At 45.7% G+C, this 17,609-nt stretch overlaps 1 protein-coding gene across 1 annotated transcript; it reads left to right on the top strand.

Moving 5' to 3' along the window:
* Positions 1 to 5,550: 5,550 nt before the first annotated feature.
* On the top strand, positions 5,551 to 7,272 carry LOC120836611 (the record flags this gene model as incomplete). Its single annotated transcript, XM_042294330.1, has 3 exons — positions 5,551 to 5,823; positions 5,947 to 6,207; positions 6,256 to 7,272. Coding segments are annotated over exons 1-3 (1,530 nt in total), but the record flags the coding sequence as incomplete, so codon positions are not given.
* Positions 7,273 to 17,609: the final 10,337 nt, after the last annotated feature.

Raw genomic sequence — 17,609 nt, 5'->3', positions numbered from 1 at the left:
TTTTTTTTTTCCTTTCGAAATTTAACTATTGTGCTCAAATAAGACCAGAGTGTTCAACAAGATATCTGTGATATATACTTAAGATTGCCCAATTGCTTACATGGTTCCAGTCGATGCTCAGTTTTACTTCCAAGAATGAAATATTACATTCCATGTTATCACACTTTTATTCATGAAGTGTCACAGGTTTTTCTTTAAGAAATAAAGCAATTTTCAAAACAAACTACATGTGCACTGTCTTGAGATAACACAATCACCTAACTTTGATGTAGTACCATAAAAGAGATAATAAAATGGAGCAGAAGGCAAGACGCTTTGAAGTATTTGTAAAATGAAACAATGTTTATGACAACAATATCCCTGGTTCAATCAGCAACTAAGAAAGCAATATCTGCAAAAGCAAGCATTTCTTTCTAGAGGTAGTCTAAATTACTTCCGAGTTCTTTGCAGGGGCAATCCAGATGACCTGTTGGTCTGGCAATTAAACCTCCGAACCTTTTCTGTCACTGTCGACTGCGTCTCGTGCCTTCTGCTCATAAAAATAAAAAAAAGGCTGTATCGATTTCACCGCGATGCACTCGACACGTATCCGGAGGCAGCACGCTGGCTGTGCGACGAACTTCACAAGGTGTAGGAGCTGAAGAGAGTATGTAGCTTGTGGACGGCCATGGCTGTGGAGCAGGAAGCGAAGTGTGCACTTTACGGCTTCCACGGGGAGGGCTTCACTGAGGGCAAGGATGTGACGGGGTCCTTGGTGGTCAGGACCTGAGTCGTGGTGGCGAGAGGTTCCCTGTCGCTGGCGGCGTCCGTGCTGGGCACCACCGCAGCGAGGGCGCTGAGGGGCTTCCCGACGGTGTCCCTGGTGGTCGGGACTACCGTCGTGGCGGCGGACCCCTTGCGTGTGGCGCTCCGCACAGGCACGTCTGCGGCGGGTTCCGAACCGGGCGACAAGGCGCTGCCTAAGAGCCTTCCCCCTGTCCGAGAGGCCGACCGGAAGGCCGACCGGAGGGCCGGCAGGAGCCAGCCTCTCGGGAGCCGACGCTGACCTCTCCGAGCTCGGCTCAGAACCGTCCGAGCTCGGCTCAGACTCCAACTCTGACTCTTCAGGGTCGGAGTCTGACTCCGGTTCTGGCTCGCTCGATGCAAGGCAGATGTTGTGGAGCACTGCACATGCCGAAATAATGGCGGTGGCTGTTGAAGGGTGGTAATACAGAGCCCGGTGCCTTTGCAGACACCGGAATCTGTTTTTCAACAGCCCGATGCAGCGCTCCACAACAGACCTGATCGAGGAATGCGCCTTATTAAACCGGCCGCAAGCGGTGGAGGTCGCGTGGTTCCCGGGGACAGGGGTGATGAGCCAAGGCTCCAAGGGGTAGCCGCTGTCACCTGCACATGTAGAGGATGGAACATATTACATTCTTTACTTTTTAAAATAAAAGGCAAGAAAACAGCTGTGTGCAACTACGTCAATTATAATGTAACTTAAGTGTGACTTAAAAGTGTGTTAATATTTCTGCACTACAGTATCAGTTTACATTATGATTAATTAGCACTAGCTTGCCTGCAAACTCCCTGTTATTTCATGTAACTATGTGTTTTCCTGGTGGGTTGTATGGGATGTGTGCACGATTCCTTAGGCGTGCTGTGTTGTATGCAAGTGCATTATTAGGCCCTTGCATCCGACAGATAAAAGCTCTGTTGCTTTTGGGAGTGTGGCCGTGACCTTAGGCACGGGCAGAGCAGAACACGCTGGCCTTGTCTTTGGCAAGCAAGGGGATAAGGCGCCAGTTCGACGAACCTCTTTCCTAATCCTCGGTGGAGTTGGAGATGGGGAAAAGAGAGGGGGTGGTTAGATTGGAAAGGAGTCAGGTCCTGTTGGGACACGGAGGGTCTAGTAGGAGGAGCTATATAGGCAGTCCGAAGAAGAAGGGTCAGGGAAAAGAATCCAGTGTGTGGGACAGAGACGACACGAGGACAAATTTGGCGAGCCCCAAGTGGCCAAGGAGGAATTGATCCCATTCCGTACAAACTGACGACCGTCAAAGCGACCAGGCAAGCCCCCAGGTATCAGTGAAAGAGCTCCAACTTCATGCGAAAACCAACCAGCAAGAGGGTACAGGCAGACAGTAACAGTGAGTGGGCCGAACCGGACAGCGACTCGCACTGCGGTCGCATGCCTTGCATAGTCTATCACTGTCGTGAGATTGGTGTAGTGTGGCTTTCGTAGCCTGCAGAGTGTGAGAGTTATGTGGACATAAACAGAGATTAATGGCCAAACTTTGGGTGCTGTCTCACTTCAAGGAGTTCCAGCAACTGTGTCTGTGTGCCTCACAACAAGCACAGTACGTGTGGAACTGTGGCTTTCAAGCAGTGGGAGCCACCGTGCGCGTAAGGAATGAATTTAGTATGCTCACCAAGCAGGAACCGGCCGTCGCGTGGCAGCTGCCCTTGCTCGAGTTGGTTTCGGAGCCAGGAAAATTGCCACACGAAGGAGTCGTGCACCGACCCGGGATACCGTGGGTCGATGCACATTATCCGGCAGTCGGCGTCACACACCTGAAAGTGAGAGAGATATTGACATGTAATTACCTGAATCCACATAGTAGATTGTACTTATGGTTCACAAAGCAGTCGCAATTTCAGAACCTTTAAGTTATTTTGTCTGACACATGCATGTCAACACACCTTCCTGGATGCAAGGTACAACTAACTACCTTGAAACAAAAATAATTTTTTTTCTTTTTTTTTACGGAAGCTTGCACGTTTTGAAACTAAAAATAAGTATTATTTTTGGGAGAAGAGTCTCACGGCTCACATGCTACGTAGAGCACACGCTCGCGCAGTCGTGAGACCCCACAGCCCGCAGTCATAAAACGGCATACTTAAACAGTATCGGCAATACGTTTTTTTTTTTTTTCTACAGATTTGGGGCGCGTTTTGACAACGTAACATGAGTGTACTTACCACCATCACGTTGAGGGCGTAGAAGTACTTGCGGCACCAGTACGCCGCCTTCGTGACGGTGGGGTCGTTCTTGGACGGGCCGACGATGGAGACCATGGTCCCGTCCACGCAACCGATGACGCCGGGTATCCTGCCGAGCAGCCTGAAGCCCTTCTCCGCGTCCAACCTCTCGCTCGGCGTCTCGGGGAAGTGGATCCAGCCACGCTGGACCCCGAGACGACGCACGATAGCGACGGACACGGCGCGGACCGCAACGCTGACTGTCTTTTGGTCCCGCGCTACGTGTTCGTCGCTCGCCACTATGCCTTGGAAGCTCCCCGTGCCGTAGAAGCGCAGTGCACACAACACTTGAAGCTCCACAGTCATGACCGTCCACGAGGTACGCACTCTCCTCACCTCCGGTTCCTCGCGAAGTTCGTCGCACAACCACCGCACCACGATCTTGGGCAGGCGGTATTGCTTCCGAAAGATCTCCTCCGGGAGCTCGAATGCATCGCGGTGTTCCCGATACAGCCTTTCGGGCGAAAAAAAAAGCTCTATTAAAGAAAAAGTCGAAGTGACGAGACGACGACGCCTCGCCGCCGAAAACATGCTGCCAATGACACCTAGTTCCGAGCAAGTACCTTTTAAAACGTACTCGGTACAAAACGAAACGTCATTTTGTTGTCACGTCCGGTAGCCGACTCCGCCCAGTTTTGCCGACTCCGCCCACATTTTTCTAGGGAAATTACGTCACTTTTGTTTCCAACCAATCAGACGTGATGACGTCACTTCCGTGTACTAAAAAAAGGTACATGTACAATGTCGAACCTAGCTATCCTGGTGTAACCAGTTCGCGCTCGTTGGTGAAGGTGAAACGGAGCCTAGTGTGCCACTGAATAAGCTACGCGCACACCAGGTCAGAACACGTAGAGCGAAATCTCGCGCTGCAGAACCCAGGGATCCTGAGTTCAATGCCCAGCCCTGCCCGTTTCCATCTGGATGAGCATCGTACCGGCGTGCGGACCGGTCGTGTATCACTACTGCGTGGTGCACGTTAAAGTCCCCAGGCTACCGGTTGTAAGGCCCCTTCATGTTTCAAAAGTAGCGCAAGGTGCGTCAATGCAATAGGCACGCGCAACGTGCAGCCCTTGGAAAGATTATGGCGGCACAGCGCAGCACTGAGGTAGATTTCAGACGTCAAGAATTTCCCAGAAGTGGCGCGCGGCATGTGCCTCGAGCATTTCTACAACAATGAATGGCGCCACTTTTCCCAAGATAGGGGGGCTTTAAGAGGTTGTACTGCACAAGCCCACATTAAGGCATCCTATACTGCACAGGCTAATAAACGAATGACATTTGAGCGGACGGCCAATCAGCGCGCGACACTCCGGGCGTGGCGCATTCCATGCTCTACAGATGGACAGCTGATTCGCCGATCACACAAATGTCATTCGTTGTAAATGGCATTCGAGTTGCCCATGTGGCACGGGTATTACTTCAAGGCTGTGTAAACATACCCGCAACCAATTTCTTGGGGGACAATTTTTTTTGGCGAAGAAGCCAAACCCGTGCGCTCGCTCACATTGAGTGCCGATCACGGCTGTGCTCGCGTGATCTTCAATTCGCAAATGACAGAAACCTTTTCGCAATAAGCTTCCCAATAAAGCGTTGACAAAAACCTGTTTTCATAAGATGAAAGAAAGCTTCTCAGTACAGGTCGCTAGACTCAGAGAATCTAATTATCCCGACTCAATTATTACTTCAGCCTGCGATAAGGTGACTCGGTATATCAAGAATGATTCCAGTAAACTTGAAAAAGAAAAAGCCAAGATAGACAAAAAGAATGTCGCCGTTATACCTTACATCCATCGTCTTTCACACGGGTTAAAGGGAGTCGGTTCGAGGTATGGGGTCAATGTAATTTTTTCAGCGCGTAACAAACTGAGCAGAATTATAAACGTTGTTAACAAGCGTGCTGACAGGAAAAGTAAGCCAGAACTGTTTGGATGTCGCGTCAAGCATGGCATGAAGTTCGTGTCCTGTGCACAGGGGACCGTTTATGAAATACCGTTCTCATGCGGTCACTCATATATAGGTCAGACGGGTCGTTGCCTCAACATTCGTCTACGCGAACACCACAGTTCTTTAAAAGGTAACGCGTACTCCCATTTAGCTGTCCACTGCCGTGATTGTGGATGTGAGCCAAAATTTAGTGACACAAAAGTGCTGTTTAAACACAAAGATCAGCTACCGAGGGAGCTAGTAGAAGCTCATCATATAGCTAAACGAAAACCCGGGTGCGTGAGCCAACCATCCACTAACCTAGTGGACAGTGAGGTAATTTTTTTGGACATGGGTTGACCTGAGAATTGAAGATTGAAGATCCAAGAAAGAAGAAAAGAGGAAGACGCAATGACTTATACCTGTGCTGGTGTGTTTTAATGTACTCGTGTGTTTTAATTTGATATGTTACGTGCTTAATGGCGAATGACTGGAAGAGAAAAAAGAAGAAGCCGACCTCGCGTGAATTTCTATGTATGTGTTCTGAATAGACAGTTGATAGTCAGCGCCTCGTCCTGTGTGTTCCTCCTTCTTGTCCGTGTGGTATTCGCGCTGTTTTTCAAAATGAATTCATACCAACTCGCCCAACTTTCCATTCTAGTAAGCTTCATTTCTACTACAAAGGGCTCTTTTCTATGTTCTCCTCACCTTCTTTCGGACCCTTCATGGCTATCTGCTTTAATCGCCGTTTACGTGTGCAAGGCCAGGGCGGCATCGTGGTACGCAAAAATGTCTATGTGCCCACCAGAATTACAAGCTGTCTCCGGTTGGTTGGTTCCGTCGCCGGGTCATTCGAGGAGAATGTGCCGAGTTTTAAGATCCGAGTGGTGGCATCAAGTTCGCTTCTTCAAAGACTGTCTTCGGGTGGCATGTATCAACAACGCTCGGCATCCTCGAGATTTCCGCCTGTATCAAGAATGGACTAAGATCTCCGTCCAGACCACGGAGTTCCTTTGGCATACAGTCCGCCTCACGCTACCTCCCAAGAAGAAGACGCCATGTAAAGAAGGCAAGATATTGATCCTTGGAGAGCAGTCGGTTCCAGAGGTCCACCAAGATCTCTTAAAAAAAGGACCGAAGTTTTGCTTTGAGCCAGGGTTGGACCGGGTAGATAAACTGGTTTTATCACGGTCTGTGTCACGGCGGGTCGCGGAGGAACAAAGGCCCAGATGCATCGAGGAGTGCGTGGGGATTTTGTCAAAAAACGAAGGGAAGCCCCCTAGAAGCAGAAATTTAGAGCCTGTTATCAGTTATCTGACAAGTAATGGGTTGCGTATTCTGTTGTCCGACAAAGAGGGCTTTTTTGTTATTCTGCCGGAAGGTAATTTTGATGAGAAGGCTAACGCAGCTGTACAAAAGAACTTTAGGCAGGTCAAGGAACAGCCACAAAAGGTTAAAGCTAAAGCCTTGCAGCTTCTAGGTAGCTTAAACCTGGAAAGGGTCTTAGCTGAAGCCAAGAAAGAGAAAAACCTTATGTTAGAGGTATTTTTTACTGCAAAGACGCATAAACCAGAAATACCATTCCGCACAGTAGTGTCGGAGCGAGATTCCTGGCTCAGGGCAGTTTCAGGATATCTGCAAGTCCACCTCAACTCACTGCAGATTGATGACCCTTTTAACATTCCAAACTCGACGTCTGTTATAAAATTCTTAAAAGACAACAACCCAGCAAAATCTAGCGCATTTAGCATAGATGTGGAAGAGTTATATTACTCTATGCCCCATCATGAGCTCATGAAGAGCGTAAAAGGATGTATTTTTGAACTCAACGATGAAACGAGGTTTAGGACCAAAAGTGGAGTCTCAGTTGAAGGGTTCCTAGAGCTTTTGTCTATGTATCTAAAATCCACGTTTATCGATTGGCAGGACAACGTTTATGTACAAAAGTCAGGTGTATGTATAGGTTCAAGAGTGGCCCCTATGCTGAGCAGTATTTTTTTAGGTAAAGTTGATAGGGCCCTTGAGCACAGGCTGGCGAACAACACCAAAAAGGTTGTCAGATATGTAGATGATTACCTGGTTTTCGTAGAAAAAAACAATTTTAGTAGAACAATGAGCGAAGTGTTAAAGACGTTCGCGGAGGAAGGGTTAGGACTCCGCTTCACTTCCGAGACTCCTAAGGAGCACAAAATCCAGTTTTTAGACATCCAAATTGACGTGAAAGAAGATCACGTATGTTGGATGCACCACCCCAGATCCACGAAGAAACTACTAGACTATCGTTCAGCACACTCAAAGCTCGTAAAAAACGGTATTACGTATTCCTGCTTACAGTCAGCGTTGACAAAAACCTGTTTTCATAAGATGAAAGAAAGCTTCTCAGTACAGGTCGCTAGACTCAGAGAATCTAATTATCCCGACTCAATTATTACTTCAGCCTGCGATAAGGTGACTCGGTATATCAAGAATGATTCCAGTAAACTTGAAAAAGAAAAAGCCAAGATAGACAAAAAGAATGTCGCCGTTATACCTTACATCCATCGTCTTTCACACGGGTTAAAGGGAGTCGGTTCGAGGTATGGGGTCAATGTAATTTTTTCAGCGCGTAACAAACTGAGCAGAATTATAAACGTTGTTAACAAGCGTGCTGACAGGAAAAGTAAGCCAGAACTGTTTGGATGTCGCGTCAAGCATGGCATGAAGTTCGTGTCCTGTGCACAGGGGACCGTTTATGAAATACCGTTCTCATGCGGTCACTCATATATAGGTCAGACGGGTCGTTGCCTCAACATTCGTCTACGCGAACACCACAGTTCTTTAAAAGGTAACGCGTACTCCCATTTAGCTGTCCACTGCCGTGATTGTGGATGTGAGCCAAAATTTAGTGACACAAAAGTGCTGTTTAAACACAAAGATCAGCTACCGAGGGAGCTAGTAGAAGCTCATCATATAGCTAAACGAAAACCCGGGTGCGTGAGCCAACCATCCACTAACCTAGTGGACAGTGAGGTAATTTTTTTGGACATGGGTTGACCTGAGAATTGAAGATTGAAGATCCAAGAAAGAAGAAAAGAGGAAGACGCAATGACTTATACCTGTGCTGGTGTGTTTTAATGTACTCGTGTGTTTTAATTTGATATGTTACGTGCTTAATGGCGAATGACTGGAAGAGAAAAAAGAAGAAGCCGACCTCGCGTGAATTTCTATGTATGTGTTCTGAATAGACAGTTGATAGTCAGCGCCTCGTCCTGTGTGTTCCTCCTTCTTGTCCGTGTGGTATTCGCGCTGTTTTTCAAAATGAATTCATACCAACTCGCCCAACTTTCCATTCTAGAAAGTTATTATTTTTTCTTTTCTTTAACGTGCAATCAGACTCACTCGTCGATGACTCAAAGTTAATTAATATCCAAAATGCAAAACGGAATTTATTTCCAGCGTATGTGGTTATGATTGTGCTCGTGGAAGGAGCTTGGAGACGGTTCCGATCTAAGAAGACGACAAAAACGATTTAGCGAGGTTCGAGTTGAAACGGAAGAAAATGGAACAGATGCCATCTGTAAGCGAAACACTTTTGACACCTATATTCGTAGCCAAGACTGAGTGAATGAAAGTTTGAAAGTATTCTAGCTTGAAATATATGGGTGGTTCTTTACAAACTAGTAGCCTTTTTGGTTTGAGAAGTGCGTGATCATCTCAGCCTCTTTTCTAATTCACCGAAGACGAAGAATTGCCGTGGAAGATAAGGATTGTAGCGCCATAGGAAACCTTGATTCCTAAAGGCTCCCGATATGCCTTCCGATCTTATTTTAACATCCCTTAACTTATTTCATGCACTTGTTTGGTTTGCAATCTTAGAAAGTGAAAAGTAAGGCGAGACCGGCTTCACAAGGGCAACGTTTTTCGCCATCTTGCCGTTGCAGTAGCCGAAACACAGGCCTGCGTTAACACGCAGCAATCACCCATAATGTAATTCTCTCGCACTATCTGTACACAAAAGTAGGCAATAATAACGTTCACGGAAAGTATTTGCACTCAGAAGTGATTCATAGCGACCATGTCAGCTCATATGGGGAATAAATACCCTTGGCAGATTTGTTGCAGTTTGGAAGCGCTTTTTGTTGGTTTTTCTTCGGCGTGCAAGTGCCCGCGCGCATCTACCTAACTAAAAATTACAGGGGGACGCTAAAGCTTCGCCTTTAAGGGTGGAACGCGATAGCTAAACATATAGACGTCCGCTCGTTCCCAAGCTGTGCAAGGGTGTCTGCGTGGCCGAGTCGTTAGCGCGTCTGGCTCACAACCGAAGGGTCGTGGCTTTGAATCCTGCCTCCGCCTAAAATTTTCCCAATATATATTTTTAAGGAAATGAATTCCTTTATAAAGTGAAGTCATTTGAGACATGCGGCGGCCTTTAATCTGCATTACATGTCATGAATCACTTTCATTCTACGCGTGACGTCACGTTTCACGTGACCGTTGTCGGTTGTTTGAAATTCCCTCGTGAGGTAATGTTTTCTGTGGCGTCATGAACCTATCGACCAGTGAGGAGTTTTCCGTCCCGCCGACGCCGGCGTAAACAACGCCAGCATGGAGCGTTTATATATCGCTTCATATTAAGCTGGGGAGTTGCACATTATTCTCTGTTAAAGTGCCTTCATACAGACACGCGCTTATGCTTGAGTGGTGACATCTCAGCGATATTTCCGCCCAATCAGTTTTACTTTTTTTCTCCATCTTGAAGTGCGCGCAATCCGGCATAACTTAGCTCGAGCGCGTATGCTTGGCTAATGGTTAGACGGCATTTAAAGTGGGTCATGAAACGATTTTCCTACTTCTTCCTTTTTAGCTTTAATACTCAACTCAAATGCGAATTGTGAAATCACGTGGTCGTGACATTCCTTCGGCACCGGTGCGATGACTCATAGCTTCCACCGTGCTTTTTATGCACCACCATAGAACTTGTCATTCCCTACATCGGCCACGAACGCGAATCCAAATATTCGTTGACGGATTGATTGTTGACGAGCGCATACGTCCGAGTGACGCAGTTCTCGTGTTCAATGGGTGAGCTGGGCTCTGCTGACGTCAGTTTGGCGCCGGTGACGCGCTTTTGGAACCGCGGATGTATCATAGTGAAAAGGCGGAGAGCTTTCGAAGGCAAGAAGGTACAAAATAGTCGGCTATATTTTCAAATGTTCGTACCGAAAAGCTGACTTTTGACTTTCTAGCCTCTTTCTTTTGGCCTACTAAACGATATGCGATTAGTAAAATCCCAGTTTAAAATCATTAATCCCAACCCAAAATTCGTTTCATGAGCCCTTTAACCGGATGTCACGCACTGAGTGCGTAAGCGCGCCACGTGCTTGCCCAATCACAGCGACAAAGGATCTTCATCCTGAGACAGACAGACATGAAGGCGTCCTATCCTCAATAATCAACATCTCAACCACTAAATGTCACGTGAAAATGTCGCGTGCTTGATTGGTTGCTGCGACTTCAAACCGTTCTAAGTGGCAGTAATTGAGACGTCGGTTTGGCGAACTTCTTAGCAGCCCAGGGATTCCAAGGGAGATAGCTCGTCTGAATTAAGTGGGCGCCTTAGGCCTTCTTTAGCAGGGAATATTTTCCCTGGATTTCCAAGGGCAATTAGAAACTGCCACTAAGGGATGGCAATTCTTTTGTGATGTTAAAATAAGCCACAAAAATCGCCCTTCTTAATATGAACAGTAACGTTTGTATTTAGACGTGGTGTATGTAAGTGTTTCTTTTTAGTTGACTTGGAAGCATAGCTGCACTGAAAGCAGCTAAAGGTTCAACAGGAATATCAGGAAGTGGATATCGCAGTCAATCTTCTTGAGCCTTTGGAAAACCAGTCGAGGGAAGAGTAAAAACAATTAAGGTTAAAAATTAGGAGAATAAGGAGTGAATCAAAAACAAGATCACACAAACTGCGCTTGCCACACGAATTTCAAAGAAAATTCTAAAACATTTGTAGCACTTACAACATCAGCTGGTAGGCTGTTCCAATCTACAATTGTTCGAGGAAAAAAAGAGAATTTAAAAGCGTCGTTTTATAGCTATACGATTTTATTGTTTTGCTGTGGAAATAGTAGCTCTGGGGCAAAAAAAAAATTAAATTCTAAGCTCGTCATTACCGATGAGAAAGAGGAATTAAAGATAATTGCTTTCTTTTTCCTATAAAGTTTCGAGGCCCGCCTCTACACAAAAGTTTCAAGGCGATACATACGTAGAGCACATGTTATACACATCACGAGCTTCCAGCCTTAGCACTTTTTCGACTTCTGAAATGCAACCTGGTCTGTGCAGATCCCGGACTATGCTTCCATATTCGTACATTGGTGGAATCAGAGTTTTATCAAACATAAAGCTTCGTCTCACAGGAACCACGCTTCATATATTTTCGCAGGAAGCCCAACCTACTCATTGCTTTGCCGACAACGTGACTAATATCTGAATTCCACCTCAATACAGATGTGATAGTCAAACCGAAATACTTGTATGTCACGAATGATAGTTGATGAGGCGACGAATGACTGAAGGAAACTAAGTGTTTATTGGGGCAAACTTGAGCCCGAAACAAAATAGAAGTAGGCTAGCGTCGCAGGCGTCGATGGCGGCGTGATAGCAGTTTCGCGCGACAGGGCGAGACACACACCGTACGGCTCGGCGCGGCGCCGAAGCTCCACCTTCTTTGAAGAGTGGAGCTACCTTTGAAATTTTTAATTTTGAAAGGGCAGAGGATGTCTCCAGCGACTTTCTGAATACTATAACCAAGTACTTAGCCCACAATTCCGCGCATAATATTAAAAAAAAACGCTGGTCATGTGATCCGGGAAACAGCCTTTTTAAAGTCAATACTCAAGAAGTAATTTTTAATACATTCCTCCAAAATCCGGCAAAGCTTCGGCGATTCCATTGCGTTCCCGGACAGCCTTCAAAACCGGACAGCGTCCGTAATCTAAGTTAAAAGCTGACGTAAATTATTTGTCGAAATTATCAGAAATATAATCAAGAATCTCCACAATCTCATTATGAGTATTAATTTAATATACTTTTGGTTTCAATAGTGACATAAAGCGCCAAAACTCCTCAAGGGGGACTTCATAACAGTCAGTAATCGTATTACAATCGTTAATTACGTATTAGTCTCTATTATAAAGTCCCACTTTCACAGTACCGCTTGACAGTACACCGTAGTTTGTCTACGTTTTACTACGCTGCTCGCACAGCATCGCGGCAGCGAATTACCCAGAGATTAAAATTAACATTGGTTGTGTGTATGTTTATACAACCTGAACTTAGTCTGTCTCAACAAGCGACTTGCTTCTCAGCTGTAGATGAGCAATTCAGCCAGTGTGGTACAACCGCCAGCCTGGGGTCTTTAACGTGTACCACGCAGTAGCGCTCATTCAGACAGAAACGGGCAGGGGTGGGCATTAAACCCCGGATCGCTGAGTTCTGTTACCAAGAGGTGCGCGTATCTCGTATGAAGAGCGAGCATACAAACCAGGAATGTTCCGGCGACTCGCAGTTACCGGAACATTCCTGCTTCGGAGGACTATCACGTCAATTTCGTTGCTTGTCCTCACGCACACCAGCGGCCGCTAGCTCGTGGAAAGATGCCAGCAGACGCTGGCATCTTTCCACGAGTCAGCCGCTTGCATCGTGCGCCACTGATTATGGAGAGGGAAATGTTTTGTTCGGCATCCTTTTAAATGTCGAACTGGAACTGTCAGAATGCTGTACTCTTTTTTTTTCTTTTGTCCGGAGTTTGTTACGAAAAATTCAAACCAGTTCACGTAGTCAGGGTTAGCTTAGTTTTCACAGTGCCGCAACCTCGCAGTGCTGCGCGAGCACGTGGTTTCACCTAGCGTCTCTTTCGCCTACCGCTAATGACAGCGCCGTGAAAACTACGCTTGCTTTGACAACGTTACACTGTAACGACGTTATACTGATCCGCTAAATGGCTTCTGGCTGGCACCATCTTCAAAGTCAGTTACGAACACGCGCGTGTTTGGCTTAGGTGATCGCTCGCTGGGCTATGGTTTTGTAAATAATATGTAAGGGTGTATGTGTAGCCCAGAATAGGGCATCTGGCAGTCACGATCTCTCTGCTGGTGAGAGCAAGCTTGAGCAGCTGCTCGCCTGCCGAGGTGACCATCACGCACACACTGCACATGTTTGCATGCCGGGACGGCGTGCCTGCATTCTGTATAAATGGAGCTGTTTTTGTAGTCAACCACCACCTTATGAACCTTGAGCCTCTTTATTCACTTCTAAATTTATGAACAACGCAGAATCATCAGGAGAATCGAGCAAAGTCAACGACCGTCATGACTCGGGCCGTGGTTTCGGTGGTGTTGGCGGTTTCGATACTCCTGGCGTGTTTCTTCATTGTCACCACTCTGCTCATTCTTCGAAAATCCAGCAACCCCAGGAGATCGTAAGCCTTTTTCGTGTTGCTCGCAAGCCGCCCAGGTTCCGCGCTAAGTTTTTGCTGCAAAACAACAAAAAGGTTTTTTTTTTATTTTTTCATCTAGATATAAGGTGATATCTCACAAGAAGGTCACGCGAGTAACTTACATTTCATTTTCAGGCAGGCATTACAATTTTAAGTCGTTTCTTATAAATAGGGTTTTGTGTTTTGGTATAAATCCGAAAAACTTCGGAAAAGCACCCGCCGGCAAAATTTTGGTCTCTTCGGGTCTATCCCATAAACTCTGAATTTCGATGTGCCAATGCCACCCCCCCTCCCCCCCCCCCCCCCCCCCCCCCCAAATAAACGAAATAAAGACGGTGTTTTACAATTAAGTTTGACCAGCGTTCAGGGTCAATGGTCCCTGGAAAAAGCCACCAGAGTTATTTTTCAACTTTCGGATCATGGACAAAAGGGTGTTTGTTCATCATGAAGAATACCCGAGACTCTAGTAAAAGCTGCGAAACTTGGTCGAAGAAAAAAAAAAAAGAGGTTCTTTTCCCCTGTCTTTTTTCTTTGATCAAGTTTCCCAGCTTTTACCACAGTCTCCGGTCAACATCAACCAGCTCGCCTGCGCACTCATTTTCTTTTTTTTTTTTTCTTCACAAAATGCTTTTACCGCATATCCCGTCAAGGTTCAGGGCGACATGCCATTGTACTTTCGGGTCACGACAAAATCATCTGTATTGGTTTCCAGTTTAGGCCATACTATTTGTGTTTTAAGAGGAAAAAGAGGTTTTGTTTTTGTAACGGTTAAGGCTATGAACCATAGAAATTGTATAAAATTGGAAGAGGGAAAGTTGAAACTTCACTATTACGTCCTTTAGGAATTCAGGTCGCGCGGCCGCGGGGTAGCATGGAATAGGATGGTACGAATGCGAGCTTCCCAACGACTACCTGTAGGAGTTTATTTTTAAGGCATCGACGTTTATCGAAGCCAAAGATATGTGCAACTTTTGTCGTAGGACAAATTAGTATTGCCATTGGCAATGGCACCAACACCAAATCAAGCTGAAGAAATATTAATTGATATAAGCGCGTTTTATTTTTCTTTGTATAGCATACGCTTACACCCGGATATTACTTTTATTTTTCAAAGTAAACACTGTAAAATCAGGCTCCGAATTTCACAGATTTTAAAATCAAACAAAAATAAACTCATAATTTTTCGAAAAAAAAAAATAAACTGCGAAAAACACTCTCCGAAATTGACGAAAAATAAGCTCTGAAAACACGGAATCCCACCTATAAATAAGAAAGTTCGACATGCAATTGACATACACCTTCGTCTGATATCAGCAAGCATGCTGCTATAAGACATAACTGGGAGATATGCTGAAATATGAACATCACGTCAATTACCATCAAGCTACAATTGCCCGATCTATGTCCACAAATACTGCTACCAATACGACATTAAAACCAAAACCCAGACTGCAATAGAAAGGGAGGCTATATGGTACTTAAGAACCGCAGGGGGTGGAATCTGTTATTGCACTGCAGCCACTGAGATTGCCGCATTACCCAATAAAAACATCAGGAACCGAGTCAGGAAGCGTCCAGATAAGAAACCACTCCCCGTGTTTATTAAGTTGACAGTGACTGTACTATGTATCTGCTTGTGTGTGCAGAAACGAGTCGATTTCAACGTTGTCGCCACGTTCTACGACGAATAGCCCTTCGCTGCCTATTGGTTACCCGACGGGCGGAGTTGTATACTCGACGTCTACCATTTCTGCAAGTGCTCAGCACGTTTCGACGAGGAACAAAGACACAGAATGGCCAGCCTCGAAGATTTCTACCGGTGGAAACGCAGGCATCGAAACCTCTAGCACGTCCACCAATCCTAGGACAACTCCTCGAAGCTCCGCGTCTCCTACTGAATTTTGGGGAAGCTCTGCTTCACGGACATTGCTCACCAGCACCCGAGATGTTGTTCCCGACATGAGGGAGGCAGAGTCCGGTAAACCGGTTCCACGCCTGCCGAAGGATCTCAAACCAACGCACTATAATGTCCTCATTAAGTTGCGCTCAGGTGAAAATAACCTTTCAAGTGTCCCTGGATTTAGGCCGATTCAGATGCGATTTTGCTTGCGGTTTCGCAGCTGTGACTTTATGCTCCGCAGCCTCCACCACGCTTCAATTTTTTGTTTCTTGCCGCACGAGCGACGTCGCAACTGTGAAATCGCAAGCGAAATTGCACCATGCGAATTAGGCTTTTGTAGGAGTTTTTTCTCCAAAGCGCGAAAAATGCGAACCGCGCGCGATGCGCACTTTGTTCTGCTTCTGGTAGCTTGGTTCGTAATAAATCTTGTACTTAATTCTGATCCATCAATCCTTCCCCGGTAAGCTTTAAAAGTTGTTGTCAAAATAGCTGCGCAGTTTGTCGTTGAAATTTTGATAGCATTTTGCGCGGTTTTGTTTTGCGTAAAAGGTACTTTATTAAACTGCTTAGGAACGTTCGTGGAAATTTTAAGAATATTAGTCGTCGATGTCCATTAAATCTTCACTGGCATTTATCACCAATTCACATAATTTTCTTATGTAACTCCCTACCTTCCGCGGATGCGCATCCCGCGAACAACCATCGACCTTGGATCTATCATTATTGGATAATGTCAACGTTTCTCTTCTACTATATCAATATAGTATAACAAGACCCTTGGTAACTGTGTTTGACATTCAGAAGTTAATACATGACGTATCAATCTTCCGGCACCAGGGCTGCCAACTTGAGGAACATTTCCCAGAATATGGTAATATTCAGGTTTATGTGGGAATAAGGGTAATCTTGCTAGTTTAAGGGAAATTCTGGGCACCGTATATATATCTAGAATTTTATAGGTTATTTATGATTTTGTTTTTGTTTGAGAAGACATCAAAGTTTAGCGGCTTTGGCAACATTTGGGTTATTTCCTTCAGCCAAATGGCGGTTTGTGATGCGACCATCTGACAACACTGAGGAGTACTAGGCTAGGTGGTGCAAGGTACCGTTCGTTATAAAAGGTACAGCCGTTAGCATTCATTCATCCATCCAACATTTTTCAGCAAAATCAGTTTTCATCGCCCCCTGAAAACTATGAAGGAAGGCACCAGCCAAGTCGAAGATTCTGAGAGCGCCGCTGTGCTTTCTCAAAAGAAAAAAAAGCTTGAGTACAAGAAGAAATACTGCAATGTCTCGAGGAACAGACTTGCCATGACTCATACTATTTCGTGAATTTCCGTCATGTTCTTTGTATTCGAGTTTGAGAACTCTCGCGTGTAATGTTTTGTTATGATTCTTTTGGACAGTCTATTATAAAAAGCACCAATGAAGTTATTAAAGCTGTATCTGATAACGTGCGTAACATGTAGGGCAAAGATAGGGTTTCATTCGTGAGTTTGAATCTCCCGGTAACACTACCCCTCGCCAGATTTTCTTGGCCATGGTTTTCGCCCGATAAACTAGTTTATTGCGAAACGAACGCGAGTCGTAAAGTCTATCCGTAGAGCAAGACGTCTGCTTCTTGTGCAGGAGTTGCAGTGACGTCAGAACGATGCTGAGCTCTGATTGGCTTTGGTTGAAAGGAAAGTAGGTAGACCTCAATGCTAGCTGCCTCGAGGTCTACCCACTATTTGTTTTTCAATCAGCCAATAAGAGCTCGGCGCTCTGACATCATCTCAACCCCTGCATCGCAAGCGCAGACGAACTTACGCTCCGCATATAATATATTTCTCATAGTAAAAATGAAAGTGTTTCAGAAGATAAGGAATGTTTAGTATTACATAATTACTTGGGCAAGCGAGAGAAATTTTAGAAGAAACAGGGAAATTTCAGGCGTCCGCTAGGGAAATTCGGCCCTCCGCTTGGCAGCCTTCTCCGGCGCATTTCCCCCTGTACGCTCAATTGAAGTGGATGCTTATTTCGTACATAAGAGATACGTGCATGCCGCCTGCTTCGTTGGTTATATATCAACCGATCGACGGACGCATCAATTCGTAAGGCTTGCCCAGAAATGTTATCGCCTAAAAAAAAAGTTGCGCCATCTCATTTGTTTTAGACGCAACATTTCCGCGGATGTTCAAATGCATTCGATTCGGTGTTCAAGTGTGCGCCATTTTGTGCTGCATACAATGCAAACCCACTGTGCGTTTGTTCGTGAGCATTGCAGAAAGCCTAACGCGTAAT

This window comes from Ixodes scapularis, unplaced genomic scaffold (assembly GCF_016920785.2).
Source record: "Ixodes scapularis isolate PalLabHiFi unplaced genomic scaffold, ASM1692078v2 PGA_scaffold5__190_contigs__length_132052651, whole genome shotgun sequence".
Lineage (NCBI taxonomy): Eukaryota > Metazoa > Arthropoda > Arachnida > Ixodida > Ixodidae > Ixodes > Ixodes scapularis.
This window is presented reverse-complemented; position numbering and strand designations above follow the sequence as displayed.